At 41.9% G+C, this 27,348-nt stretch overlaps 1 protein-coding gene across 1 annotated transcript in view; it reads left to right on the top strand.

The window, feature by feature from the left end:
* Positions 1–1,058: 1,058 nt before the first annotated feature.
* The window catches only part of LOC102301187 (voltage-dependent calcium channel gamma-2 subunit), a 68,452-nt gene continuing 42,162 nt past the window's right edge, over positions 1,059–27,348 (top strand). Inside the window, exon 1 of the mRNA XM_005939419.3 lies at positions 1,059–3,402. Within this exon, the coding sequence (XP_005939481.1) occupies positions 3,192–3,402 (211 nt within the window). The 5' untranslated portion in view covers positions 1,059–3,191. The remainder of the gene's footprint in view (positions 3,403–27,348) is intronic.

The raw sequence follows: 27,348 nt of genomic DNA, 5'->3' as shown, positions 1-27,348 counted from the left end.
TGTGTGTGTGTGTGTGTGTGTGTGTGTGTGTGTGTGTGTGTGTGTGTGTGTGTGTGTGTGTGTGTATGGGGGGGTGGGGGATTACAATATGGCAGAAAAAAAACAACAATAACATTTTTTTTTAAATGGCATCTGACCCCGAGTGCTAAAAAAGCTACAGACTGCTTTTGTAATTCATTGTCATTTGTTACTTTAACAGTGTCCTTGCTGTCATTGAAGTTAAAGACTTTACATATTTGGAGGATTTCAGCTAAAACGGAAGGAATCTCACTTCAGTAATTGGTTATTTCAAACTGACATCACTGGGCCGGTGTGACAGGACATGCATGCAGAAGTTGCAGTAACAGCAGAGGGAGATATTTTATTTCAAACCAACATGAAAATAATCACGGGGAAACATTTAAACAGACATTATGAAAACGTAATTACATGTAAATATATATTAGCCACCTAGCTTAATCTTGTTTAGCGATTAAGGATCCTGGGATGTACTTGTCTCTCTTTTGCTCACAACCGAACTCTTGGCTTTAATTATCCCCCCCTGCTGGTAACGTGGCTTCTGCATGCGTGTCTAGTTCACGCTATATTCTTTGGTATCTGGGAAGAAACCATCTGCTTCTCCAGACTGCTAATTATTATTATTATTATTTTGTTGCTTCATAAAATTTAAAACTTACAACTCAAAAATGCTTCATTACTTTACCACACGTGCCTATATCTACTTTTTTAAAATCTACTTTTTATCGTTTTATCCTACTCCAGCTAATTTTTCTGACCTTTGTTTTAAACTCGTGCTCCTTAGTACACTTTCAGTGTCATGTCCGTGTCATACCGTCAGTAAAGCGCTGGCCTGTCGCCGTTTTACAAATGAAGTTGCCCAACCTTAGAGGAGTGCAAAGAAAAGCTTTCTAGAAACGAGTTGATGGAACATGCACATGTTTTCACACTGCTTCAGACAAATAATAAAGTGATGGATGTACTGACGTGGGTAAAGGGCATGTTTTTTTCTTCCTTTTTTGCAGTGCGCTTGTTTTTGCGTAAAGTACTGCTGCTGCTGCGCACGGAACATCCCCCCTCGCTCTCTCGCTTTCTGGTTGTGTCGATTTTTTTTTCATCCTGTGCTCCTAACCATCATCCACCCCCTCCTCCTCCTCCTCCTCCTCTTCTTTTTCTCCTCTCTCCACTTCTATCTCGGCGCTGCGAAGAAGGAAACCGAGGGAACCGAGGATTGATGTGTTGCTCGACTTGAAATTTGCCTCTTCCTTTTTTGCGCACACTGCCCACCCCCCACCACCTCCTCACGCCCGACAGCCTTGCCATAAAATAATTGCTGCTTCCCCCCCCCTTTTTTTTTTGATGATTTCCGATCTTTTTTCATGTGATGACAGTAAACGGCTGTGTGCGTGTGTGTGTGTCTGTGTGCCCTCGATGTTCTCCGGCTGACCGTGATATAACCATCTAAGGACCGTTTGGATGCGGGAGGCAGAGGCTCTGACGCTCCGGGAAGCTTCGTCCATGCCTCCTTGTCCTCCTCCTGCCTGCGACCGGCTGTGTGACCGGTGATGCTCGGCCTCTCCGCCTGGATGCGCCCCTCTCTCCGCGGTGTGCCGTCGGTACCGCTGCCCGTGTCCCCCTGTAGCAGAATTCCACTTTTGCCGGAGAAAGGTCTAGGGACCACATATGGAAACTGGGGACCAGAATTTTAGGAAAAAGGAAAACTAAGCAGGCTGTCGTTTGATTTGCACAACTTGATGTTGTTCCTCTTCTTCTTTGCTTGATTTTTATTCCTATTATTTGGAGAAAGAGGGGGGCAGGAGGAGGGGGGTTGATCGTCCCTGGTTGGTTTATTTGTTTATTTATTTTTTAATTCTCCATCCTGTCTTCTAAGGAATGGCTGGTTTTTATGGCAGTCATGGCACTGGCTGATATTTGGCAGTATTTATCATTCTGTCCTTGATTTGGAGGTGTGTGTGTGTCTGTGTGTGTGTGGTTGGGGTGGGTGGGTGAAGTGCTTGGTTCTGCTGGTTTGAGTCTGTCCTCTCATTCCTTTTGGTACATTTAGTCCTAATTTCCCTAACATATCCCGGGCCCTGCCTGCCTGTCTGTCTTGCCTGTCTCCCATCAGAATACATGTGCTCAGCCTGATTCGTCAGAAGTGCTTGACATGATTCACTGATCCACCTGGGTTCACACCGAGCTAGCCATCACTGAATTGTGTTATCGTTAATTAGAGATCTGTGCTTTGCCTTCTTCGGGGAGTATTTTAAAGAAATCAGGCCGCCAACTGTGTTAGTCTTAACAACACTCCACCCACCCCCCTATGTTTCTTCATTCCTCTTCAGTATGAATTAATTCACCCTGCGTGCATGCGGGTGCTCGTCCATGCACAGGTGCGTGAAAGTTTAAGTTTGCGAGCGAGTGTGTTGAGTGTGTTGTGTGTGTGTGTGTGTGTGCGAGAGAGCAGGAGAATGACAGTGTAGGCTGTGTGTGACAGACTCTGTGAGTGGAAAAAAAATATATAAATATATATATTTTTCACAAAAAATCAAGCGCTCCCATGCACATCACATCACCGTTGAAGCTGTGAGGATTGTAATACGTGTAACTGTTTGAGTCGGTTCAGAAAGCCCAAATCAGGTCTAAAAACAGCCCCGGAGAAGCTGAGCAGAATCCTCCATCTTCTCCTGATCTGGGCCTTTTTCAGAGTTTGACGTTTAGAGGCCTTCCAACTCAACAAAGTAGGCCTAGATCCCAGACCAGGTCTCTTGTGGGATCTGCTTGAAGCCTGTGTTTTTAGGTCGACTTTTTTTTTTTCTAGAGCAGGGCAACTTACTGCCGTTTGAGGACTCGAACAGCTTCAGAGCTGAGGGTTCTGCTGTCATTGCCAAAGTCTGTTTGACCCTCCCTCACCCCCCTTGCTCTGTTGGGTCAAACAGCGACAAATCCACCTCAGAGCTCCACCCTTCCCTTCATTTTTTCACCCTTTTGAAGAACCCCCCCAAAAACCAACCATACGATTTCCCCCGAGCTCCCCGAACTCCCCCGCCCCCCCAGCCGCCCCCCGCCACCGTCGCCCGCCCGACGCCGCCCACCCCCCGTTTTCCGAGCTGGCGTGGCGACGCAAACTCACAAATATTTACTTCCTGTACATCAAGAGGAAAGGGGGCCCCCCTTTCGTGGAATGCGGCAACATGGGCGTGTTTGACCGCGGGGTTCAGATGCTGCTGACCACGGTGGGGGCCTTCGCTGCCTTCAGCCTCATGACCATCGCCGTGGGGACAGACTACTGGCTGTACTCGCGCGGCGTCTGCAAGATCAAGAGCAACAACGAAAACGAGACCAGCAAGAAGAACGAGGAGGTGATGACGCACTCGGGCCTCTGGAGGACCTGCTGCTTGGAAGGTGAGCTGGAGCTGTGCTGTAGAAGTCACACATATGCGTATATACATGTGTGTGTGTATATATATATATATATATACCAACAACACCACACTCAGGCACACAAGCAGATCGATCCCTGCATGCCCACACACACATTCACACAGTCCTGCAGTTGCACTCACATGCCTACACATAGGCTCACATGCCCACACTATTCTGTATGTACTCTGCATCCATTCCCACACTATCTGTCTATCTATCTGTGTGACATCATTCCTTCTTTGTGTGTTGAAATGAATGCAGCTTCTTCCTGAGCAGTGATTTGGATGGCTTGTCTACCAAATGGTCACATCCTCGGTTTTGGGGCTGCCCTCATGGTCTGTCATGGCCAGTGTGGCCAGAATGTCTTTTTAATTGTCCCAGCAGAGAGCAGCCTGGCCCACTTAGCAAACTGCCACAGCGGGCTACACATGGCACACACGGTCCAGCCAGGTGTACAGCTAAGTTTATCTCCGCGGCAGGCTGATGAACCCATATTTCTTACTTACGTCTATGTGGGGGGAGCAATTCAGCGATCACAGTAATCCCTCCTGCTCTCCATACTAGTCTTGTAGATGTAGATGGGGAGCGAAATCCAAAATCCTTGCATCACAGAGGGGAAACCAATGTGATGCATCAGCAGGGCTTATTTTAGAGCTGGGGTTATTGAGATTCTACTAAAAAAAAAAAGAACAAGGAAAAAAAAGTCAGTTTTAACTTTTTTGATTGTAAATCTATGGAGGTGCACTGCTGTGTTCAAAATACTGGCTGCAAAGGGATAATAAAAAAAACCCTGCTATACAGCCGTGTTTGGGAGCAGAGATGGATAGAAAACTGGCATGAATGTGTCTTTGATGTGTGCAGGAAGAGCGGTTTTTGGTGGAGGGAGAGAGAGGGGAAAGCATATGCGAGTTTGCAGTGTGAGTTTGTGATCATACAAAAGGAAAAGCTGTGAAGTGTCTCTGCGTGCGAAAGCGTCTTTGACACATGCACACAAACGCTCGCACTGCAGAGGGTCACGCACACACACGCGCACACTTTACATACGGCATTCATGTTCAATCGGTCGTGATCATAAATCACGCAATATCAAGCCCACAGATTCGAGTGACGGAGATTCACTGCATTTGTGGGATTTCTCCCACGATTCAGCGAGGCTGCACGACTGCTCTGTTCAACGTTAGCCCGGACGGGCGTTTGGGAGAAGGAGGGATAGAAAGCAAGAAGCTCTGTGTGCAACACGGTGTTCGCACGTTGAATCGGGCCTTGAAATCAGCACCTTTGTGATAAATCTGACAGAAAACGACATGTTGCTGAGTCTGGTTTGATGTCATAATCAGCACCTACCTATTACTCATGTATATGTGTGTGTGTGAGACTGTGTGTGTGTGCGACAGTGAGGATGCTGTGACGCGCCGCTCCCTGATTGTGACCTCACGTTGTCACACCGGTCGAGCCATGAAGCCTGATCCTGTCGCACACCTTTGTTATTCATGCTCACAGAAATGATTAGAAGACGAGCTTGTTATCAGTAAGTCCTGTAGATTCTGTCCTCATATTTATTTCTTTTCAGTTTCATGGCAAAGATAGAAAAGACGTGTAGTGAAACTTAAAATGACAACTCCATCTGCTTCTTTCACTTGATCATCAAATTTTAAATGTTTTTTTTCCATGGCACAACATCATGTTGTATTCTCTTCTTTCTCAGCTCTCCTGCTGTTTGACTTCATGGCATTAAACTCTGATCTCATACAATAATCTCACCTTATTTTTCCAGAACATCTTAAATTATCCCTTCATCACTTCTTTCTTTTAAAAAAAAAAAGTTCATAGAGGTGATCCGGTGGCAGATGAAGCTGCAACATCGCACACTAATTTTCAAAACTTAATTACATCAGAACATCACTGACATCACTTTTTTTGCTCAATATTGTTGTATTTCCTAAAAAAAATGTATCCTTTAACCAGGTTTTTATATCCTGGACTAACAGCACTACCGTCATTGTTCCTATCTAACAGAAGCTGATGGCACATCTCTCACAAAATTGTCCAGTTCTGGTCAAATCTTAGCGTAGAACTAATCAAAGGAAATACATCATATCTATAGTTTTGTCTAAAATATCAGTTTCAAATATGATTTAATATTTCCTATGTCTCTGAAGCTTTGTAGGACTCCTGGTTGTACACGTATTGACTCTGTATGTAGGTGATGAGGTCATGTCTGGCCAGACACCATCATGTCTTGGTCGATCCTTTGACCACGTGCAAGGTAAACGAAAAAAACCCTCATCTTTCCTTTTTCTCTTTGTAAATGAGCTCATCTAGTGCTGGACAAAAACATGAAGGGCCGTGTTCATGATTAGTCAGAGATTTAAATCAAAAGAAGTTTTGCACAGATATTTTTTTAACTTGGGAAAGCACAGGTGGTTTAGTTCCACCACATGTCCCATTAAGCCATGGTAGTAAACCAGCATGCATCATTAATACACCTGCACATCCCTTGCTGGGAGGACTCCAAATGTCTGCCATGAGAAAGATTACAGATAACAGCGTAACCTGTGCCCAAGACCTGGAAGATGTAGCACTTTTTTTCGTCTGTCTGTTTTACACGAGTTAAACTACAGCAATAAATGTAACTGTGGTTTTTAATTCGACTTGATCTCAACAGAACACTAGCCCAGGAATAGCACAGTGCTCCCAATAACTGAAACAAACAGTTGCTAATGCTTGCTCATTCAGCGAAACACCAGCCAGGTTATGAAAAGCGCTTAAAGGTCCTATACCACATTCAGAGAATCAGGTCTAGGCTCTTTTTTTTTAATATTGCAATTTCGCTAGAAACACAATTCAAACGGTTGCAGATAGAAGAGAAGATTTGGGATCATGGTAGCACAAAGCATTCACAGGTCCACAGATGGAAAAATCAGCTTTGAGATTACAAAATGACCAAAATAAGTCCTGGTGTCCTGTGTGAGTCTTGGGTGATAAAGGTTTAGAGCACAACAGTGAACCAAACTGAAACCTAACCCTCAGTCACCTCAGTCGCTATATTAAGGTAACAAACTTTCTATAAGCTGTCTATGTAAAAAAAAAAATACACTTATCAGTGGCAACACAGCCTCAGTTAACCCAAACTGAATTTCCCACTGATGGCTACCTCCATCACCGCTCAGGTGCTAACACATCTGTTGCAAAAAGAAATACACTGGACAACACGGATCTTTGGTTTTGCATGAAAAGTGAAACGTACTTTCCTTCCAGCATTTATATTTTCACCCTGCAGCCTGAGCACTGTTTTAAATTTTAGCCCAGAAACAAAAGGCAGCGTATTTCACACAACTCTTCTTGCTAGCTTCTCTATTTTAAACAAAGGGCTCATTTTGTGCAGGTGTGATAACAGCTACGAGTGATCGGCCATGTGTCCACGTTATGCAATCATTTTTGAGCGCGGGTCACGGATAACAAATGTTGCACGTAACGCCGGTTGGTTTATGAACGTAGGTACAAAAAAAGGGCCAAAAACCGAAGAACTTGACACCGAATTTTTAAAAAATTGTGTCAAATCAACGACACGTTCGCAGATGTGAACGCGGCCACGCCAACTCGCTCCATGTGATATGCTTATTTTCCTCGCTAAGTGGCTTTACTTTTCACACTCTAGGCTCGCTCTGTGTCCTTGGCACCAGAGATTTGAAATGGTTAAGAGCAGAGAGGAATCTGAGAGAGATCCAGCTTGCTCTGTTGTGCTTCGCCTTCAGAGCTACAGTTGCTTTATGGCTGTGTGGTGCAGAGAAGAGAATGAGAGGGAGGAGAGGAAGAATTGGGAGGTGTTGAGAAAGAGAAAAACGGAGGTGGTGGTGGTGGAGGGGGGCAAGAGATAGAAAGAGCAGGCAGCCCTGGTTTGCTGTCACACCCCCTCAGGCATCCTGTGCTATCTTTAACACACAGGCCCACGTTCTATCTAACCTATCTTGCCCGCCTTTTAACATAAAACGTCACAGCGTGACAGTGATTTTACATTAGTGCTAGATACGTGATGTAAGTGATTTGTAGAAACTACTGAGTGAATGTTAAAGGTTTTGTCATCACGGTGAAACACTGGCGTCACAACAACACCAAAGATCGCACGCAGCACTGTCACGTCGAGCTTGTGTTCGTTATTGCAGTTGTGAATGTTTCTGCTTTAAAGCTCTGCTCTGTATACAGATGGAAAAGTGCCTGTGTCTTTCTGCGTGAGGCAGGGCTCTGTCTCCATATTGGAGTGCATTACGGCGATGACATTAATTATGCTAATAGCCAACAGCTCCGGTAGCGTTGCCGTGCTTGATCGTCAACAGAGCCTCTCCACGCTGCCTCTTTATCTAAAGCCCCAGATAGTGATATGCCAGGATAGGGGAGTAACTAATTACATGGGATCCAGAATACAAAAATCCAACTACTGACACAGAAAAAATATGCAGACCAACTCTTTATCTAAAGCCCCAGTAAGTGCATCAGTGGATGGAGAGCACAAATGGCTTGTAATCAGATTACAGTAGTAATCTGATTGGACAAAAAAAGTCATGTATCTTTCATATCAAGCACTAGTCAGAGAGTCAGTGCAGGCAGGGACGGCCGACTGCAAAAGAACACCCACTGCTTTATCGGATGCTTCATTACTTGATATGGGGAGCGGGAAATGATGATTACAAACAGATTTACTCCAAAGTCACCTGATAATGTGCGATCTGGGATCTGTAGGCTCCGAGTTCCAACCAGAAATAAATGAAATGATGCAAACTGTTAGACTGACAGGCTGAACTTCCACTGTGGTTACCTCAGTGTTTTCTATACAGTTATTTATGAGTCTATGTTGTTAATTCAGTTTTGTTTATACGGCATCAAATCACCACAACACTCACCTCAAGTTATGGGTGTTAGATTTTTTTCAGGCATTATTGTAGATTAGAGCTTTCTGCATATTTTATGATGATATTTAGGGTTATGTTTAACACAGAAGTTAACCCAAAGTGCTCACATTTCATGTCTCCAAAAAAATTCAGGTTCAAAATACACGAGAAGCTGAAAGGTGTGCTTTATTGAGTTAATTAATTATTGTGGAAAATAAAAAAAAACAGTGATTTAGTGATCGATAAAATGTGTTTAGACTTTGCAAACTGCTGATGATTCATCCCATAAATCACGACACACTGCTTTCCTGCATGTAAGCTGTCTTTACAGGTCAGAAATATCAGCATCTGTATTGGTATCTGTATCTGCAACATTGGCACTGTACTGACTTGCAGTATTGCACAGGACTAGTTCTAAAAAATACCTTTGTGTTGAGGCTACATTCAAATATTAAGTCACTTACTGAGAATTATGCCCTATTGTTGTCATCTCCTTAGCTTAAAATGAACCGAATTACAATACGTCCTTCCCCTGAGGTCAGTACATCCAATGTAGTTCACAAGAAATTAATAATCAGGAACCATAAAATGTTGCAAATGTGTAAACCTGTCCCCTCCTACAATAACACAAACTCATGCTAAGGAGAGGAAAGGTTGACGTAGCTGCTTAATAAAATGCTACAAATCCTAAAAAATGTCTGAAAGAGGAGTGCTGGTGTAAGAAATAAGAACCATTGTTCTGTCTCCACACAGAGGCCTGCAAACAGTCAGCATCCAGCAGCGCTCTGTGGGCGTGCTGCTGTTGATACTGTAATAGAAGTGACTGACAGGTCAAGGCAGCTGTCAAACCACAGCCACCCAACTACTGGAAATTCTTCTCAACAGAGACAACAAAACCTATTTGGAATTATTTTTAGCCTTATAACTTATTTAAAGAAAATGCCCCACTTTTTTCCCATAATCCCTGTTGAGAACATGAAGTCTAAACACGCCTGTACACACCGGACACGCAAAACTTGTGTAAATGTTTAGTGCATTAAAAATACTTTAACTCCTCTGTTCTTATTGCAGCCATTTACAGTGACTTCAAAATTTCATAGGATGAATTGGAGGCATGTTTTTCTGACCAAGTTAGATTTTTCTGAATTTTCACATGTGAAGAAACAGATTTGACCAATCAGACCACTGCATTTGGCAACAAGCGCGCTCGTAGCTCAAAACGGAGATAGTAAAAACCTTAGACGCACAGCTGTACGCTGCTGCAGGTCAATAGGCCCTCTGAAATGATTTCTCTGCCTCTTCAAATGTGATCCAGCTCTCCCAAAAACAGTTCAAACTGCCTCACTGACATCCTGAAATACGTAACAAAGCGGTCGTGATAGCTCAACTATTGGATGAAACCATGAAATTCTCCCTGCTGCTGAGTGCTCGTGAGATTTCAGGGAAAATTCTGAATTTCAACTGATTTTTCAAGCAGAAACACAAAGATGTTCATGTTTCTGAGAGTTCGTTCCACAAGACGTAAAATACAGAGAGGAGAATATTAAAATCAGACTTACTGGCATTTCCGACACGCGAATTATAGAAAATTTAACCCCAAAAAAAATGTCGTCTTTTGTGCTAGATATCAACCCAACTTTTAAGAACCCAACTCATGCTATTTTGTAAGCTAGTTAGTAAATCTGTCCGAAAAAGCAGCAATTTTGCTTTATGCTGTTTCCTCTCAGTGGTGCAGTGGGTGTCACGGTCACCACACAGGAAGAAGGTCCTGGGTTTGAATCCACCAACCAGCTGGGGCCTTTTTTGGGTGGAGTTTGCATGTTTTCCCTTTATAGGTTTTCTCTGACTTCCTCTCAAAGTCCAAAGACCTGCGCAATAGGTGATTATCGTTGTGCTTCAAAATTGGTCGATGGTGTGAAAGTGAGTGTGAATGTGTATCTGTCGCCCTGTTAGCCCTGTGACAGACTGGTGACCTTTCCAGGCTGTACACCATCTTTCACCCTGTGACAGAATTAGGAAAGCAGGTATGAAAATGGACGGACGTTCCTTCCTAAAGAGTCAGAGAAAATTGAGATATGCTGCTGCTTTGACAAACTGGCACATCAGTCAAAATGACATGTTTTACTATTACACGACCACATAAAACTTCTTAACCAGCAGTTCAGTTATATTAAACTGGTGACAAGTGTAAAGTATTTGCCACAACAGCCCAGCTGTGCAGATGCTGCTGGTTTGTTCTATGAAGAAAAAAGTAACAAGTAACGTATGGCTACTTTTTTACTTATGACTTATTTATTACAGCAATAAAAGTTGACACAAAAATGTTCTGGGAGTCTTCTCCCAGTGGGGCTGCCATCTTTAGATTAGTCCATGGAAGTCCTTTAGGGCAACCCTGACAGGCGAATCTGGCTATAGGATCTTACAGTAGAATCAGTTGGAACAGGCAGAATTAATCTTTAAATCTATATATATCACATATGACAACTTTACTTTTGTGTATATGTGTATTTTACACTTGTGTAAAAGTGCACACAGTATCCTGGAGCAGCCTCCTAATATCCGTGCAGCCATTACTCGTCCCCTCGGACCCCCACACTCCTCCATCCAGCAGCTATCGAGTCTGCTCCAGTTGGATCCGCTCAGCGTGCCTGTCATTCTGGACGGATGGCCCCGTGTCGGTGGTCCAGCTGTGGAGGCAGGCTCCACAGATCCAGCCTGTCGTGGGTTTCCGTGATGGATCTTGCCCCGGGACAGTCTCTCGTTCGTAGGCACAGACCGGAGCTGCCCTGGGGGCCCTAGCCTTGACAGGTGGAGCTCAGCAGGCTCTAAATGTTGCTATTAATCTCCATCACGGCGGGTTTGAGAGCGAGCGAGGTGTGTGTGACAGCAGATATGTTTCTGGGAATGAGGTGTGAGTGTCTGAGAGTGTGCTGCGAGTATGTGTTTGTACCACCGTCAATTTTAGCTTTCATCACACTCAAAATCATTTCGCTGCTCAAGCCATCTGAACCGCCTGAACCTTTAAAAACCCTGCCACGTCGAATAATTTCCATCTATGCAGCACTCGCCTGGACTGACAAAAACATAGGCTGTGCGCTATGTACACCTGTAAGCTTATGTGTGCGGACATGTATGTATCGCAAAGGATTGTTTAAAGACAGTGAGGGACTCTGTCATTGTGAAGCTGTCTTGTAAGGGTTAGGTTACCATGGAGATAAGCGTTTATTTTAGGCTAAAGACCTGATTTTGTATTTTTCTTCAGCACCAGGTCAAAAGAATTGTTTTTAATATTTTTATTGGCAGGCTGAAAGTCAAAACACTGACCTGTTTGGTCAAAAACTGGAAGCCTCTGTGTTCTCCTCACCTTGTATGTTGCCATTGTGCACACACTTATACATTCTTGCATAATTACACTTATTCTGTGGTGTAACTTATATAACTGTACGCCATAACAGAGAACTGTAATTGGAAGTTAATAACCATGCTGCATGGCTACAAATACTTGCTGTGCGTGCATAAACTCTGTGAAGTGAAGAATTTAACTTACAGAAAAGCGACAAGTGACCTCAGGCTGACTTTTATTTATTCATTTTCTTTTAGTAATCCTGCATCCCATTATCACAGGCTTGTAAAAGCTAATGAAAACTGGCATTAGAATTAAAAAGGAAAAAATAATAATACAATCATTTGGGTTTAAGAGCTTAAGTTCTATTTGGATGTTTTTTTGTTGTTGTTGTTTTGATTACATAATATAACTGGAAAAACATTAGTGCAGTAGTTTAGTACAGGAAGCGGGTCCTGGGCTCGACTCCACCATGTGGCGTTTACGTGTTCTCCCAGTGCCTGTGTGGGTTCCAGGTACTCCAGCTTCCTCCCACAGCCTAAGGGCATGCATGTTAGGTTAATTGGTAATTCTGAATTGTCTGTAGGTGTGAACGTGAGTTTGAATTATTGTCTGTCTCTCTGTGTTAGCCCGGTGATAGACTGGCAACCCATCTAGGGTGTATCCTATGACATGTGGGATAGGATCCAGCCCTGCCGAGACCCTGAAGTGGATAAGTGGGAGAACACAGATGGATGGATAAACCCAGAAATTGTGTTTTTCCTGTCTGTGTCCTTGAACACCCGAGTCATTGTTGTCATGACTGTGAACAAATGTTTTACATGGGTTTTACCACTTTTTCTCAGAGGCATGTTTATATAAACATACACCATTACTCCCCCCAAGACAGCCCAAGATCCAAATGGAGCAAATTAAAATGAGAAAAACTCCATCCATCCATCCATTCGCTTCCGCTTATCCTTTTCAGGGTCGCGGGGGGCGCTGGAGCCTATCCCAGCTGTCATAGGGCGAAAGGCGGGGTACACCCCGGCTTTCGAGAAAAACTATTTTAATTAATTTAGTTTATATTACCCCAACCTTCTCTGTGTTAACCAATTAATGCAGTCAGTCCACTTCCTTTTTGTAGCAGTGTTGCTTGTCCTCTTTCATGGCATTGCTGGGCATCTATGGCCACATGACACGGCGTAACTATGGTGATGCAGAGCTCTGTTGGCAGCACAAGGCCGGCTGTCACACAGGCATCACGGCCTCTCAATCAAAGCGACTGTTTACGAGCACTCACACCACCTGGGACTGACACACACACTCCAGTCCGCGCCATGGGAGGGGCATCAATCACACACGCAGCAAACAGCTACGTGCAAAAGAGCGAGCGCACGCACAAGTGTAGTAGAGACACGACAACACACAAGCATTGTTCTAAATAAGGCAATGAAACTAATAATAACAATAAATGGACAGTTTTGCAAAACCTTCACAGCAATAAAGAAAAAAGTAAATAAATAAATACAAAAAATTTAAATAGTTAAAGGAAATATGACAACAATCTAAACATATAAACCCCATATGGAAAAGAAATAGTAAAAGCTTATAAAAGACTTGCATAAGATGCCTACTTCATGTGGTGAATCATATAAGGCTTATATGATTTACTCATGAAAGTGGCCACTTTCTCATTACTTTCATATATTGTTTTAGTAAGTATCCAAAACATACAAGTTTCATTTATATCATTTTTCAAGGGAAAGATTTATATATATCTTTTCCATATGGGACTCAATGAAACGATTCATTGACATATTAACTGTTGATTGTTTACCACAAAATTGAAGTTTGAAGAATTGAAGAATATCAGTATCTTTAACCTATAAAGGCAGCTTATTTGTAGGAGACAGCAGTATGTCATGATTTATAAGATGAATTATCGTCTTTCCAAATTCCAAAACACATTTTAATGACCATTAAATCCCTGTAAATGTTTATTTTCCGCAATAATCAATCAACACAATGAAATCAGCTTTTACAAAAAACAAACGTGAGAGTCAACAAAAAAAGGTTCAGCCATCTGTCATGTTTGAGGCATACTTTTTCATTTGCAAAAAAATGAATTCATTTAGCAAAATCCACTGGTTCTACATACTGAACTGGGAGGATCGGATCTGATACCAATACCAATATTTGGATCAATCTGCCCACCTCTAATGATGTGTTGGTAAAAATGCAGATGTAGTTCATAAATGTGTGAACATAATCCATTACTAAAATCTTAAAAATGAAAATATTTTCATGTACTGTATAGTCAAATACTAAAATTATTCCAACCTTTAACCAAACTTTTTTTCAGTCTCAATACAATTATATACACAAGTCATTTCTGATCAGTAATAATTTTCATGGAGGACAATATCCAGGCAGAGGACAGTGAGCACTAAAGTAATTTTAATTTGGTGGGTATTTTTGAAGAAAGACTGTTGTTTTTAGACTGAATACATTTACATTTTGAATCAAATCAAATCCCTCATTATATTTGTAAATCTTTTTTGATATGTTTGGGGTCACAGGGCATCCAAAGCCTCCAGTGTTAACATTAAAATTGCTTTTGAAAACTACAGCAGTGTGTCCGGTCATGTGTTTGTTCTGCGGATGCTGAAGTGTTTCACTAACAGGGTTATGCAACAGGACAAAGCTGTTAGCAGACTGTGGTGTTACAAGAGGAAGGTGTGCCAGAGCGACGTAGTAGCAGCACTATCCTGCACATGTGCATTATTTCTGTAGTGTAAGCCAATCCTTGACTGTTAAACCACACCGAAACGATCTATAGGCTTTATTTTAAATCATCCAGAATGACTTGCATTGTATTACAATCTGTGTTGTCACAGATTGTAAGAGCCCAGCCTCTTACAGTAGTAACAGTAACAGTATGTCACATTCTTTGTTTTACAGTATAGTAGGCTGACTGTGGTGTAGCGGGGATCTGTTGGCACCTCCACACAGTCTGTTTAACGCCTGGTGGGAGAGGTGCTGACAGGCCGACTGCTCCCTAATCCTGCAGACAACAGGAGCCAAAGGGAATGACCAGGCAGTGCATGTATGTGCATATAAACCCGTTACATTTACATTTGCAAAGAGTATTTGTGGTCACATGGTGACGATGCAAACACTCTTTATTGTTAGAAGGAAAAATACTACAACATCCATGTGCTCATTAGATAGAAGTCACGAGAGCCTGTGACCCTGCCCACATCAGTCACAGCAGAGCGACAGCTCGAGTGGGCTGCTGTCATTACGAACACAGGGTAAAGCCGATAAGAAATCTGCATTAGTAGTAACATATGGTCGAACTGATGGAGTAACAATGCTGTCATCTCTAAGCCACATGACTCATAAACATAATGCCTGTGTGTGTGTTCACAGTCTCACTTTCCTGTAAACAATACATTAGTCAATTGATTACCTGATAGTAAAATAAGCTGATCTCAGCACAGCACACGCAATATGAGTTAAACGTGGACTGCTTGCACACATTTAAGACGCAAACACATTGCGCACACGCAGCCAAACTAACGTTACCCGCACGCATGCACGTTATGTAATTGTGTTCTCACATTCATTGTGTGAGTAATAACGTGCAGCCTTGGTACAGAGCTTGGCAGTTCGGACTTGTGTGTACAGCCGGGCAGAGACGGCTGCATACAGAAGAAATTACAGAAGCCAGTCCCTGAGGTGAAGTCGTGACTTTGGCCCTTCATTTACAGAGCACAAACACATGCACTTCTCATTAAAGGGGTGTTCAGAGGTCAAATTTGTAAGGTTAAGCAATGTGTTAAGTACAACGACTCAGTCTTACACACAGACACACACACATATACAAACACTGTCGAAACTTGACGTCAGTAGATATGAGCTACCAATCCTCCTACCTGTTGAAATGTAACATTTAGAAGTAAGTCATTTGTATTTGTTTAGGCTCTTAACTAATACAGGAAACAGTACTAAAATGCACTAGAATTATATTTATGTTGCCTGGATGCAGATGCACTACTGCGGGATACAATCCAGGACACAAACCACCGAGGCCACTTTTTGCACAACCTGGCAGACACTGAAGTGTGAATGAACACTACGATAGCAGTCACAGTGCCAGATCCTGTTGCACTTCACTCAGCATTAGGCCACATGGTGACACAAAGTTGGTTTGGCTTACTTCAAATGTCACTTTTATGACTGAGGTATATTAAAACATGACAGATTTGATATGCTTTGAGTAGCAATTGAATTACAGGGTTTACGTTTGTCAGTGAAGATGAGCAAAGCACCTGAACATGACACTACAACTCGTGGACACTCCAGTTATTATTCCTCTCAATTCTTTTTACAGAGTGTATGAACATTCACTTCAAGGTGCTTTATATTATAAGGTAAAATCGCACAATAATACAGAGGAAATTCAAATAATCAGATGACCCTTTTTGAGCAAGCACTTGGCAACAGTAGAAAGGAAAAACTCCCTTTTAACAGGAAGAAACCTCCAGCACAACCAGGCTTGGGGAGCGGCAGCCATCTGCTGTGTCTGGTTCAAGCTAATGGGAGGAAGACAGGACAAAAGACATGCTGTGGAAGAGAGCTAACTAATGATTAAGTACAGAGTGGGCTATTAACACACAGAGAGTGAGAAAAGGTGAGTGAAGAATGCATCATGCATCATGGGAAGGCCCAGCAGCCTAGGCCTATTACAGCATAACTAAAGGAGGACTCAGAGTCACCTGATCAGCACTAACTATATGCTTCATAAAAATAGAAAGATATTAACTGAGAGACATGCAGATGCACAAAGAACAAGGTGTGAGGTTATGATTCACCAAGTCTTCATGGTCAGCAGAAGATGTTTATAGCCACACTGCAGATGTGTCTAACTCACAGTAGTGATAATGGTGCAACACTATGAAGGCTGTAATAAACTCCACTGTCTGCCGTTATGATTCGTGGTCTGTTGTAAATCGTATGTGTGTGTGCGTGTTGCCATCTGGATGCATTTTTCGTGAGTCCATCCATCCATCCTCATCCGCTTTATCCGAGGCCGGGTCGCGGGGGCAGCAGCCTAAGCAAAGAGGCCCAGACCTCCCTCTCCCCAGCCACCTCCTCCAGCTTATCCGGGGGAACACCAAGACGTTCCCAGGCCAGCCGAGAGATATAATCTCTCCAGCGCGTCCTGGGTCGTGAGTTAGTTTGGGAATTTACAGGTACTGAATATGTGATGCATCAGATATGTTTGATTGGCAGACCTCGACAGCAAGAACATTTTATTAAGTGCGCAGGTCATCCGAGAGCAGCTTTAAAGCCTAAGCTTTCAAAGACCTGGAAAACAAATGTTTCCTTTCTGTGCAGACTGATGGAATGAGTCTAAATGGCTGTGCTCCTTGCACCGATCAGAGCGACAATATTTGAACAAGAATTTGATGACTGTTGGTGCATTGTTTGGTTACTGCAAAAGAAAATTGATCAAACCACATCCGCCTACTGATGAACAAGGATTAGAAGGCCTTTTGAGAACCTGTAAAAAGATGAATTATTAAGAAAATTCTAAAGTATTAAAAGCCAAGTATTCAAAGAAGAACTACTCTTTTTCTTTTACATCAAAGTACTTTTACAGATGTTTGGGAGTAATACTTTCTGAGGATAGATGCTTGAGTTCCATACTTGAGGTAAAGTCTTTAAGATTGAAGATGGAAAATTAGAGCAGATGCCAATCATCTCAGACACAATTGAGTGATACTTATAATACAGCATACTGAGTATAGTAATTCATTGATGGACATTTACCTGCAGTAAGTACCTCCAGTCCTCACTGAGTGCTTCAGCTCTGTTAACCTCTACAAAGTAAAGAGGCCAGTATGTGGTCATTACTATAATTCACAGCTGAGGTTGACTCTTGCGTGCATGGAGGAAACAGTATAGATGAAAATGAGCCTGCATAAATTCATAATTAGTCATTTGCATGTATTAGCTTTAGGTTCACGAAACCATGGCTTTGCCTTCTGGACATGTTCAGCTGTAGGTTTAGGTTATTAAATCAGCCTCATAAATCATTCTCAAACAGATAAACAACATTACTCAGTCTCGGGATAATTATCATAATTGGTGGCATTTTAAATAATACTTCAAATGACACGATTAAAATTAATCTGTTTATTAGATTTAAATTAATACAAATATATAACACTATAATAATGTAAAGGTCGAAGGGAACAGTCACTCTTGTGCAGTGCTAAATAAAGAAGCGCATATATCAAATGCACTCCTTTGAAGCACAGTTGCACACTGTAACTAAAGGTGCATTAGAAATGGAAGGTGTGTAATGCAGACACACTAGGCAAAACAGTGGTTCGAGACCAAGGAACAAATATTTCATTGTCTTTGATATGGTTGCTTCAAAGACAGCACCAGCCATCCTACCACTCGCAGTCACGTACCGTCCTTGAAGTGACTTTGGTGCTTTAAGTTGGAGATAAAACGGCAGTAAGATGGATTCAGTCTGCTATCAGTTTGTGATTTAATGGGGTCTAGTTGGCAATCTGTTTGTGACAACACAGGGATTAACTGATAAATCAGCAAAATTTGCAAATCTGTTGGACTTAACATTAACTACTAAAATTCAGAGTGCAGTCTTAACCTCATAGAACAAAAAAAAAATCTGAAATTCTGCTACAAATAGTGACCTAGTTTCTGCAAAACAGTGATATAAAAAGGACAGAGGTGCCTGGCAACCTTAGTTTTAAATAGAAATATAACAAAAATACATCCAAGGAGATTGTTTGTTGAACACTCATCCTCTGGGTGACCAGTTGGTCGCCCAACTGCTTCCAAGTGGTCACAAAATGGGTAAAAATTAATTGCTAGCATTGGTCAACCACCAACGTTTCCTCGTCGCAAAGACGCTCCCGTTTAGTTTTTACTCCAGTGTGACTGAGCCTGAATGTCAGAACGTATGTGTGACAAGTCGAAACATGTGGTTATGTTTAGGGTTAAGTCAGAAAAGAGGACTGTTAGTTTGCACGCCATACCTTGTGTATGTGTGGCACATAACTTACGTCAACTTAACGAGAATGGTGGCGATAACCACCCAACAGCCTCTCTCTGAACACATATCTCAACATAAAGTTTCATCACTTCATTAAATCAGTACATTAAACGGTCCTCTGCTTAGCAGTGTACAGTGTAGCTACACTAGCTAGGTTCCTTAGCATGCTGCTGTGTTAGCTGGTGGTTCCATCAGTCCTGCTGCAGAAGCTCCTGTACCTGGGGGGTAGAATGGATTCTCAACCTGACACTGTTGGAGTCAGAGGGAACCACTCACCTTGTCTTATTGTCCTTGTAGAGTATTGCAAGTGAAGGAGCACTAGGATCAAAGCTTATTTAAACAGATGGTTTTATCTGTGAAGTTCCCCTTTTTGCTGACCTACACAGCTAGAGCTTCTAAATGTATGTGCATATATATAGTAATAGCAAGTATATAGTATATAGCAATGGCCAACTGTATGTAGACAATGGCCGTTTTCTTTGTGTTTCAGCCATGCAAAATTGTACAAATGGCAGTCAATTTGTAAAATCATAATTTATGCAGATATGATCTGAAAAACAAGGTTTAAATGACTTGGGGTTCAGTCCTGCAGTATACTACTAATCCCTCCCTTAGGACTGAACTGGAGAGGCACAGAGAGACATACAGTAAATAGGTGTGGAGTGAATCAGTTACTGGACTTTTAACTACTCATTGATCAACTGCAGCTGCTAAATGACCCAGCAAAAGACTGTATTTGTACTGGGCTGGTGGTGCTGTGTGATGGTGTGTAAATTTAACAAGGAGACTGAGTGTGTGTTGCTAAGACACTACTTGCATGCACATTCATTATTCCACTGTTAAAGTTACATTTGCACCATTTCCATGCTTACCAGTCTTCTTTCTAGATAATGGCTAAACAATGATGTGAAACAGACTTGTTCTTTAAAGAAACTGGAAAAAAAACGTTTTTAAAGGGCAGGTTGACTGGCAGCTGATTTATACGAATGCTTTCTCGTATCCTGCAAATTTCCTTAAACTTTCAGTTCAATGCAAGTTTTCTCCTTGTTCCTGAGAGAATCTAAAGCACCTGGTTTACTGTCTGTGAACCTCACTGCGATTCTGATGTGCAAGCTACGTAGTGGGTATTTGACTCGTGCGTGCAGCTGATGAAGCGTTCGAGAACGGGATCGTGCTGTTTTGAGGGAACAGGAAGCTTCTTCCCTGCAGCAGGTACTGCAGTGCATGAGTCGACTCAGAGTAAACGGAAACAATTCAGTAGTTTCCTGAAGCCTTTCAGAGTTCAGGTCAGTGCAGTGACAACAACGCGTGGACACAAAATGGCCTCCAGCTAAATCTCCTTGTTCGGTGTGTCTCTGTCCAGACGTGCCGACCGACAGGTGACGGACGTGGGAGGCGCAGGATTTGCAGTGTGCAGCGGCTATGTTTGTGTATTATTTGTAAACCTTTTTGTGAATTAAGCGATTGAGAACACGTTGCGGCCATCTGCTAACCATACAGTGGAGTGTCTCTCCCAGCATCATGTGTTTAGATAAGTGTGTGATTCTCTGATGCTCCAGACTGAACGCTCTTCTTCCTTTGTAGAGCCGTCCTGTTGATTAATGTCCAAAAAACATGGCACAATATCAGCACAGCAGGCATGCTAAACAGATGCCTACATGTTTCCAGCTGTGTCATTTCATTAGGATTTCAAGTGTTTCTTTAGCAACAAGCGATCGACTTTTGAGAGGGTTGGATGTAAAAAAGCTATAGTGCTCTAAGACAAGCAGTCAGAGGACAATTTCTATTCTGTCTGCACTCTGACTGTATTCACACATCCATAAGCTGCCTTCTTGTTATCTGTGGCAAAAGAGTGTTTCCATATGCAAAGGTAGGAACTTTTGGTACGGCGATATATCACAGTGGATAACATATTGACTATCAGACAAAAGTTTTATCCATATCATACGCTGTATATAAATGAGGGACCTAGGAACCAGGATGTTAACCAGATTAACCTGAGGTGAGTGTCTTGGCCATTACCATCTTGGGTTTTAAACCATAATATCATAAGCAATGGGTTTATCACCTTCACATAGAAAGTAATTATCAGTCAGAAGGTGGCTGCAGTCAAAGAATACCCTCTTCTTAGATCAAGGAACTATAGTGTTGATTTCCTATTGACCTCCCACTGACACATAGCCCCCTGCTGGTCATCAGGAAGAATGCAAGTTTATAGCAGGTTTAGTGTAATCACAATCGGCCTGAAACCTGTCCAGGGTGTACCCCGCCTCTCGCCTTATGGTAGCTGGGATAGGCTCCATTCACTTTTTAATCTAAGTGAATATCAGGAAAATATTTTCGGTATTTGTAGTCTCTATTTTCTCTTTTTTTAAAACAACTAGATTGAAGCTAACTTCTGCCTTAAATGTGGAGTTATACGACCTCTCTGGTGAAGTCTCTGGCGTGTGGGAGAGCTGCTCAGGTTTTAAGGGACAAAGTCACGATGACAGGACACTTGTGTGTGTCCCTCCCTCAAAATGGGAGGCTGAAGTTGACTCTTTTTGGGGTTGGTTTTCTTTCAAGTCTTTCTGACTTTTCTTCTACTGAAGGTCCACTGCTATGATAGTGAAGCTGTGAATACATTATCACTCCATCGTCTCCCAATTATTTTCCTGTGGAGTTATAATTTTAACTTAAACTGAACGTACAAGTATATTTCCACCTTATAATTTTTTGTTCAAGAGAAATGCAAACGTAAAAACTTCATATCGTTAGAAATAAATTACAAGAAAATGCAACGGCGCTAAAAACAAAAACACTGAGATGCAAATTTGACTTGGTTTCACATAAGTTCTGATATGATCCGAAATGTACAGCACAGTGGAAAAGTCTGTAGCCATGCTCGCTGCTTTTTACTTTGCTAGGCAAATGGGAAATAGGTGCAATGATTTATTGAAACATGTTGAAACAAGACAAAAACTGAATTTGTACAATACTAAAGACCTTGAAAGTAAATATTTGTGGCCATCTTTATTCTTCAACCGTGAACAGGATCTACTAAAGGCCCGAGTGCATCTCTTGGGTCCTGTGTCAGGTTTTTGCTGGATGTTTTCTGGTTTCCTAAGGGCATGATTTAAAAAAAAAAAAAAAAAGTTAATTTGCTTTAAAGTATATTTTTTTAAAGAAGAGAAATCTTTTAGTAAATCTATTGCTTGAGAACGCCTAAAAAAATCCAGCTTCTTAGAAACAAAATTAAAAACGAGGGTTGGCTCGAGACGTTCACTCTCTGCTGTGTGTTTCTTCACGGGATTCTTTTTCTGTTTTTGTTTTGCTGCTGTGTTTGTGAACTGGCGCTGTGTTAAAATGTACCTTTTGCCACACTACGGCAGAAGTTGGCGTATTAGCTCGCTGCTCGTAATATTAAATTATTAATAATTATTCTGTGACTTTTTCATCGGCTGTTACTGTTTTGAAGTTGCAGTGAAACTCAGCTGAGGGCTGGCCTCCTGGTTTCAAGATATTTATGGAACGAAACAGTTTATGAACTTGGAAAGGAGCAAATATTTTTGTTTTTGTTTTCTAAGCACTTCGCCCTCTCTCCTTCCCTCCGTTCCTTCCTGCTTGTTGCCAGGCGCGCTTGCATTTGTTGAATATTCACAGATAATTTAGACAACAGGGGATGCAGGGGCAGGAGGGAAGTAAAGAAGAAAGAAGGAAGCGAAAGGGAAGAGGAAAAAAGGAAGGATGAGCAGAGGAGGTGGAAGAAGAAGAAGAAGGGAGAGAGGGGGGTGGATGGAGGTGCTCTGGCGGATCCAAACTCTGCACTCATTGGCTTTTTCTTAAATGAAAGACTGGAGGCGAGAGCTGCAGCGAGGCGCTACTCAGAATACTGGATGCTCCTTTCTCCCCTCCCTCGCTCTCTTTCAATCCCTCCCACATTCTCGAGGAATCAATAGTCGCAAATTAATCATCCTGCCCAGAGCGCTCTGAGAACGACAGAGAGAGGAAGAAAGAAAGAGAGAGAGAGAGAGAGAGAGAGATGGTTTGCATAAAGTGGCAAAGCAGCAGCAGTGTGCATAATCACACCTTCAGCGCGCTGAGCCTGATTAGATGTTATTCATTGTTATTTCACTTATTTGGAGATGAGTAATCATTGTTGTCATGGCGATTGTTGTGGCGCCCCCGTTAGTCGCTCTTTGGATCATTTCAGGGAGGAAATATCTCTTGCCTTCATGGAAATCCACCAGTTGGAGATTTTAAAGTCACACCTACTCTGAAATGACTATCTCTGCTCTGAAGTTTAAAAAAGCGAAACAAGAAAGTTGGTAAAGTAGTCTGCTGGGCTGAAAAAAATAGGTGCAAAGTCAGAAAAACTCCTACTAGCGCCTGAGGAAGAGCTCCTTATTTTTGCACTCTTTATCCTAAACCAATCCAAGCAGCACTCGGTCGTGTAAAATTATATTTAAAGGATCAATATGAGAGCGGTATTGAACAAGTAATCTAATAACCCTTTTTTCCCTAAAATGTCAAAGTATTCCTTCAAGGCTCTGCACAGGTGAAGGATAACAGGAAATCTAATTACTGCTGAAATCCACTGAAATGGCAGGACCTGTTTGAGCTGGGTTGTCTTCAGGGTCTCCGTGTTTTGTTTTCTTCTACTGTTGAGCTTTTTTCCCAACCTCAGCCACCCAAGCCGATTAATTTATCGGTTATTCGATTAATCGTTCAGTCTGTAAAATGTTAAACATGAAGACAAATGACCATTATGTTCTACTAAAGCTCCCCTATTAACAGCTGTCCAGTTAATAAAACCAGATTGTTGGCTTGTTATTAATAAATGAGTAATTTGACTTGCAAGAACGAGCAGTAAAAACACACAGGGCGAACATTGGGCAGAAATCCTATTTATGCATTAGTGCTGTGCTTTGGTATCGATCTGATACCAAGTAAATATAGGGCAGTATTACCGATACTGACACTGATAGTTCTAATTTGTAAAGGCAGCTTATGTAACAATAATTATAATTTATTCAACACAGTTCAGTGGGTTATATACTGAACTATGAGCATAAAAACAAAGTATCCTACTGTGCTAGTGTTAATCCAATACCAATACTATACTATCGATATTTGGATCAATCCGTCCACCTATAATACATAATATACAGCACACAACTAAGCCACAGTTCCCCTAGAATTAAATAGAACTTACCATTTAAAGCTTGAACCATGAAAATTTTAATTACTGAAACTTCTGACAATTTTTAAAAAATTAAGCAAATATGAATTTACATATATGAATTTTAATTTATATCATAATTGCTACATCTGGCTATAATTTGCACCTAACTGCATGATGTTAAACTTTAAATACAACTTGTGTGCGTCATTTATTTTTAAAAACATTTATTGTATAAAACTGACCGCGCTACAAATTTTCATGATGGAGAAATCTACCCAAACAAGCCAAAACTATTTAGTGCAGCAGGCAGTGAACATTTTGTTCTGGTCTAGAATTGTGGGGTTTGACATGTGGATGTCTTGCTTTTAGAAGCAGGTCAATGAGGAATTGCAGTTTTTGCCACCTTAAGGTTGTTTACTCTTGGCATGGACATAAACATTTATCCTTATTCTCCCCATTTCGGCATTAAACACGTTTGGCCTCATCGACTCAGTAGCTTGCAGAGTTAACCATGTGTTTGTAACCTTTGTAAAAGAGACCGTAAATTGGTTTTTAGAACAAAATGTGGTGACCTTCTATGCAATTTGAAATCTTATGAATGTTGAGACCCGACTCTTGCTGCTTCAGTATCCAGCCAGGAAAATTGCCTCTTGCTTTTTCCTTTTATTTATTTATTTATTTTCACTTTTTTTCATGTTTGTCCATGTAATGAAATTTTGTGTTTGGGTCTGGACCCAAATCAGCAGCCTTGAAACCAAGATGGAAATGATTCTTAGACACCAGGCTAGAATTATACATGCTCACACAGTTCACAGCTGAATATCTACACACACACACCCGCGCGCACACACACACACACAGAGTTTCCCAGCTTGCGTGACAGTATGTGTTGCTCTCTTTATGCAGGCTGCAAGCGTATTACTGTGACCGGCCCACCCAACCCAAACAACAAGTACTTCTCTTGCCTCAGGAGACTTTTCAGTTTTATTGCATCTGCAGGAGAGATCGTCTGTGCCCTGAAACATCTGGGAGAGATGCTACTGCAAAGTGAGAAGAAGATCTGGGTTGAGCACAGAGGGAAAGTCTGAAAGGAAGGTGAAAAATAAACGGGAGAAGTGAGGAAGGGAAACTGGGGGGGGGGGGGGGGGGGGGGGGGAGCAGATGGAGAGAAAAACAGCATTGGTGACCAAGAGAAGGTAGAAAAAGAGAGAGAGAGATGGAGGTAAAAGGAGAGGCGAAAAAGCAGAAGATGGGGACGGGTAGACATGTGTCAAACAACATCTGTGAAGGAGGGCGAGGTAGCCGTGGATGTGTACGAGAGAAAGCTTTCCAAACAACATCTGTACTGAGATCAATGTCTTTAATGGGGGGTGAGGTGAGAGGAAGAAGAGATCTTAAAGTGAGAGCGCGCCGAGGTGATGACTGACGCTGCCTTGAGTGACGGTTAATGTTGTTGACACAGCAAGCAGACAGTGGAAGCTCGTGTATTTTTTATCGCCGCAGAAACATCAGCTGATAGAGAAAGACAACACTTTCTTCTTGTTTACTCCTTTGCTGATTGGGTAAAAACACCGCAGCTGAGCCTTTTGGGAAACATCATCGATCACCAGCATGGCTTACTAGCTTTACTATTTGCCCCATCTATCACTATTAACCCTTCAGGTGCTCCAGCTGCGGTAGCAAACAGCATTCCTGTGATTCTTGGTAGGCTACAAATTTCAAATGTTTTTTTTTCAATTACACTAAGGTGGGAATATAATTACCGGCTGGGCTGTTCTCAGGGAAAACACTTTGTTTTGGCTGAATGTAAGCGATTAGAGTGCCTAAAAATAACCATAAAAACTTCAGTAATGCTGTAGTAACAAGTGAACACTGTAATGCAAGATCAAAACAACATTATACCATCTCAGAACACATTACTTGCACTCTATGTATTTTCTGCTGAAATGCAATGCAGTGTTTTTTTTAACAGAAATACAATCCGCTCTCATTTCCTTCAAAGATTACTTGCCGTTGCACATTTGTATTCACTTGTGCATTGACATTGTTTCTAGAAATGGGCCGGAGTGCTGAGACCTGCGATGGGGCAGCATTTTTCTCGCCACCTCCCTATGACTCAGAGTTCAATTTTGGGAAATGTATAAGACAAGATGTAAAAGGTCAGTTTCTCTGACAGTGGCATCACTGGCAGATGGGTTCCAAAAACTGTACATGGTGGGGGAAAAAATCACCATCACCAAATCATCAAAACAAGAGCACAAGGTCTGTGAACTGGAGAACTGTGCACGAAAGCACAAGAGTCAGTCTGTAAGGAAACTGGGGGACTGGTATGCATACTGAGGGAGCTAATTAGAAAACTCCAAGACAGATGTGGAGGTAAGGATCAAGTGATTGGGATGTGATGATGCAGGCAATGACCCAGCAATCTGTTTGTACTAAACTTGTGTCCTACCTAAACGTTATGACAGTTTTTTTATGGTTTTAGCCCTTGCCACTCAGAAATATTTTTGCTTACTTAAACTTTGAATGCTCTCATTCAGCAACTAAATTGTTGCTAGAATGTATTAAGCTTGTTTCTGCCATCCATACCTCAAAAATTCCGAGTTAGGGATCTAAACATTTTGAGTGAAAAAGGTCTCTGCACCAATGTGTAGCAAACGTGAACAAATTAGTGCCAGGTTCTTTTTCTCCTAGCAAGCAATAAACTGCATAAATGGTATCGAATCTATGTGTTCAATGTGTTGAACTATCGGGCAGCTAATGCCTTCTGCCCTCTGCTTCTGGGGGACAAGTAAGTTATCCAGCAACATGATTGGTCAGCTGCAATGTTGATCCTGGACCAACATTACTTTGATGAGGCAGTAACAGCAACCCGGGATATCTGATACACCCTAGCTAGGTAGTTACATATAGCTAGCTTGGTAATGCTAATTACTAAAAAACACTCAGCTAGCTTGCCTTGTGAGCGACTGGTTGTTGTTGCTTTGTTGATTGTGTGAAAAGGTCACTCAAAGTGATCCCTGTGTGTGAATCCTGCCTTTTGGGAAAGTCATATTTTTACTTCCAGCAAATAAATGTGAATTTGTTTTTCTTCACTTGAAAGCATATTTAAGACATTAGCTAGTTAAAGTTGTAGGCTGGTTTTGTTGAGTTTTATTGAATTTGTCCTTAAAATAGATTCTGTTTGCCCCCCACATTCCTCTTATTGTCCTGATCATTTTTGTTTACGTGTTTACATGACGTCTTGAAACAATTTTGTGCGCATTTATTAGTGTATTTATGATTTAATGGGTCCTTGTGACCTGTTAATGGAGTGTTTACAGGCCACTACACGATCAGTACTGGTTGCTAGGGACCTATATGAGCTTTTGCACAGCCGTTGCTATGCAGGGAAAGACAGCGAGCGGGTGAGCTACTAAGCAAGTGAGAGAGCCAGAAGCCCATGCGGAGGATG

Source organism: Haplochromis burtoni, unplaced genomic scaffold (assembly GCF_018398535.1).
Source record: "Haplochromis burtoni strain Fernald_Lab_line unplaced genomic scaffold, NCSU_Asbu1 Contig_258, whole genome shotgun sequence".
NCBI lineage: Eukaryota > Metazoa > Chordata > Actinopteri > Cichliformes > Cichlidae > Haplochromis > Haplochromis burtoni.
This window is presented reverse-complemented; position numbering and strand designations above follow the sequence as displayed.